General features: G+C 34.8%; 1 protein-coding gene across 1 annotated transcript; it reads right to left on the bottom strand.

Annotated features, from left to right (window-relative positions):
- On the bottom strand, positions 1 to 1,747 carry LOC107016836. Its single transcript, XM_027916238.1, has 3 exons — positions 1,259 to 1,747; positions 1,100 to 1,183; positions 1 to 905 (listed from the first exon to the last, which is right to left on the bottom strand). Exons 1-3 carry the CDS (start codon positions 1,385 to 1,387, stop codon positions 792 to 794), a joined length of 327 nt encoding a protein of 108 aa, XP_027772039.1. The 5' UTR covers positions 1,388 to 1,747; the 3' UTR covers positions 1 to 791.
- Positions 1,748 to 3,158: the final 1,411 nt, after the last annotated feature.

Here is a 3,158-nt window from a genome sequence, read left to right as displayed (position 1 = left end):
ATCTATATAGGAACACATTATTAAGTTATACAGATAACATTACCGGTGTCCTTTCAGTTGAGAGTGCAGAAGTCATGATGAGAAGATGGAAATTAAAGTGCATATAAAATAAAGTTACACAGAAAAAGGTCCTTGTTCTCTGGAGTGGAGGTAAAATATGGACATTAAAAAAGCAGACAAAATTCACCAGTACTCTAAAATCTATGGATTTTGTTAATACCTGTGCTTGCCAATGTAAATATCAAAAGTATCATCCCTGGTACTATATTACTGGACAATTTGAAGGCGTTAGACTTGAAGAAACATCAAAGGACACCTCATTTTCCAACTAAAGGAATCTGCTTACTTGGTGGTGTAACTTCACCTTGGTTGGGTTTTCGAAGCCATTAATCTTATTAAGATAAGGATTGCTACTTTGAGATCCCAAAGCAAATAAAATTCATTACGTAACCCCCCTAACGCTGAATGTATATGAAGAATATCTTCATTTCTACTGTTTGCCTTTGAATCCTTTTCCTTTTTCCTCTCTCTTCTACTTCCCCTTCTTTTGAATTTCATTGTAGAAATGATTCCTGTATGAGCATCTTATCCTACTGGAGTCTATAGGATCAACCCAGTAGGCTATTCACAAACATCCAACCCTCCCTAAATCCACGAAACATGAGAAAACAAGAAATTTCAACCAAGACTAATTGAATGGAGATGTTTCCAGTTCAGAAATATAATTCCAAATATTGGGTGGAACTTACAAGTATGAGTATACGACCTATGACTTTCAAGATATTTGATACTCAATGAAGTAAACCCATCATGATTTTCTTGGTACGTAACATCAACCTCAGGTCTAAGCTTTTGCCAAGACAGCTCATGTGTGCAACCATGTTGTTTACTTGGTTCACCTCAATCTAAAACAAAAAGTGTAGTGTCAGAAGATCGTTAATAATGACAACAAACTGCAAGAAGTAAAGCATGCAAAGATAGGTAAGAGGAGGTAAATATGTTCATGACAACAATTAATGTTGTTTTGCTGAAGTTGGATAATAAACAGTTAATTGGGCATCTTACAAGTTCATTTAGAACCGGGGAACTGAGAACTAACCTTATGGAGCTGAAATTTCTCCTGATCCTTGACCGCCATACATTTGCTGGTGACAGTTAAATCAGTGTGCATGTTGTCTGAAAGCTACAAAGCACAAGGGATACTACTAAAGAACCAATGCATGAAGAGAGAGATTTGCTAGAAACATGAAAATATTACCTTGACATAGTATAATTCCTTCTCCTTCACATATTCTAAGCCAAGTTTTCCAACTGCAAGGTTTCGTATATATTCCATATGTGAAAGAGGAACATTCGTATAGAAAGATTTTCTCATTTGCCGCAACATAGTTTCACCCAATGGTTTACTATTCAGGGATTTTTCACTATTTGCAGAAACCGTAAATCACAGTGAATTTGAGGATTACATATTAAACATGCATTGGATTTAATCGACTCAACAAAGTAGTGCTTCAGACACCGCAAAAGAAGAAACATCATAACATTTAGGAGAAAAGTTAAAAGATTAACATGTCAAAGTGAAATAAATCAGCGATTTACAGAACACATCTCCTAATTTGCCTTTAAAAACAAAAAAAATTGTGTACTATAATAAAATGGATTTGACTAAAGCTGATAATGAGAAATGAACAGTACTAACCCATCAAAGAGAATTCTTCCAAACAAGCAACTACACTCGGCTTCAATTCTTCCTCCATTTCACATTTAGGTTTTTTCTGAAGGCAGGTATGAGGGATTCCGGTGGGGGAGTTGGTTCCGGCGACGGCGAACCTTTTGTATGCCGGATGTAAGACATGGCTCGGTAATCAGTTGCTCGGAGAGACTGTTCAGTTTTAGACTCTTCTTAAAATGGTTTGGATTGGCCAACTAATGATATTCCATGTTCAATTTTATTAGAGAGCAGCGCGCCGGGAAAGAAAGGTAGTTTGACGGATGGCGACCACAATGCAATTTTTTTCTATTAAATTATAGAATACTAATAATGGCTCTTAGCCCCATAATTTAATATTACCAAATTTATAAAATAATACTTTCTCCATTTTAAAAAAAAGTCTCATTTTCTTTTTAGTTTGTTTATAAAAGAACGATCACTATCCTTTTTTGGCAACACTTTAACCTTAACTTTCCACGTGACATTTTAGTACATTTAACATAACTTTAATTTAAAACTACAGATTAAAATTTTTTCTTTCTTTTCTTAAATTTCGTTCCAAGTCAAACTAAGTCATCCTTTTTGAAACAGAGGGAGTATCTTAAAATCTATTGCTCATTAAAATTAAAACACTATACTATCTTATCTTACATACAAGATTATATGGTAAGAATCATTAATTGTGAAGAAAAAGGTGAGGTTCAGAATTTTTGATTTTCTAAAATGAAAGGAAATGCCTTTATTTATCGACAACAAATGGTAGTGTGAACAAATATTTATTGTACCTTAGCGGAAATATTACAACTAACTGGAAAAGTTGCAACCCTTGGGTAAAGTCACAACATTTCATAAAAGTTGCAACTTTTCATAAAAATCACTGTTACGATTGGAGTCTAGACCCTAGCCGAAACCGGCGTCGTTGACCTTTCAGAGGTCGTAGACAAGCCTACATACGTCATCGTTACATCATCTAATAAATTTTAGCGGAAAATTTGAATTTTTTGTTTAGTTGAAGTATACTTAGACTTCATAATAGGAAACATCGTATTCGAATAAGATCATCTACATAATTTCATAATCGTTCACAACAACCATCTAATACCAAGATACTCAAATGAATGAAATAGTTTATAACTGCATTAAAAATATAGAATTGCCAAAATGGCACCAATACAATATTTAAAAATAACTGGGAAAGAAACACTAGTGGAACATACTCCACTAGCTCATGCCTACATCTAAGCTAGAATATAAAAGATAGGCATCCTCGAAAGCAAGAGGGCCTACCAAGTCCGGATAAATGCTCCACGTCCGGATAACTTCAGCGTAGACTCGTAAGCTCTAGCATTCACTTGAACCTGCATCGAAAAGTAGAGAGTTGTATGAGATTAGTACACACTTGTACTAAGTATGGGTATATGCAAGCACACACCAAGGACATGCATGA

Source organism: Solanum pennellii, chromosome 4 (assembly GCF_001406875.1).
Source record: "Solanum pennellii chromosome 4, SPENNV200".
Classification (NCBI taxonomy): domain Eukaryota; kingdom Viridiplantae; phylum Streptophyta; class Magnoliopsida; order Solanales; family Solanaceae; genus Solanum; species Solanum pennellii.
Note: the sequence above shows the minus strand (reverse complement) of the source record. Positions and strands in the feature narration are given on the sequence as shown.

What these genes read in the sequence shown, in the direction of transcription:
- LOC107016836 (XM_027916238.1), bottom strand. Translation starts at nt 1,387, where the DNA reads ATGTTGCGGCAAATGAGAAAATCTTTCTATACGAATGTTCCTCTTTCA. An exon ending in AGGAATTATACTATGTCAAG is followed by an intron (nt 1,184 to 1,258) that starts GTAATATTTTCA and finishes TGTGCTTTGTAG; the next exon opens with CTTTCAGACAACATGCACAC. An exon ending in AGAAATTTCAGCTCCATAAG is followed by an intron (nt 906 to 1,099) that starts GTTAGTTCTCAG and finishes TTTTTGTTTTAG; the next exon opens with ATTGAGGTGAACCAAGTAAA.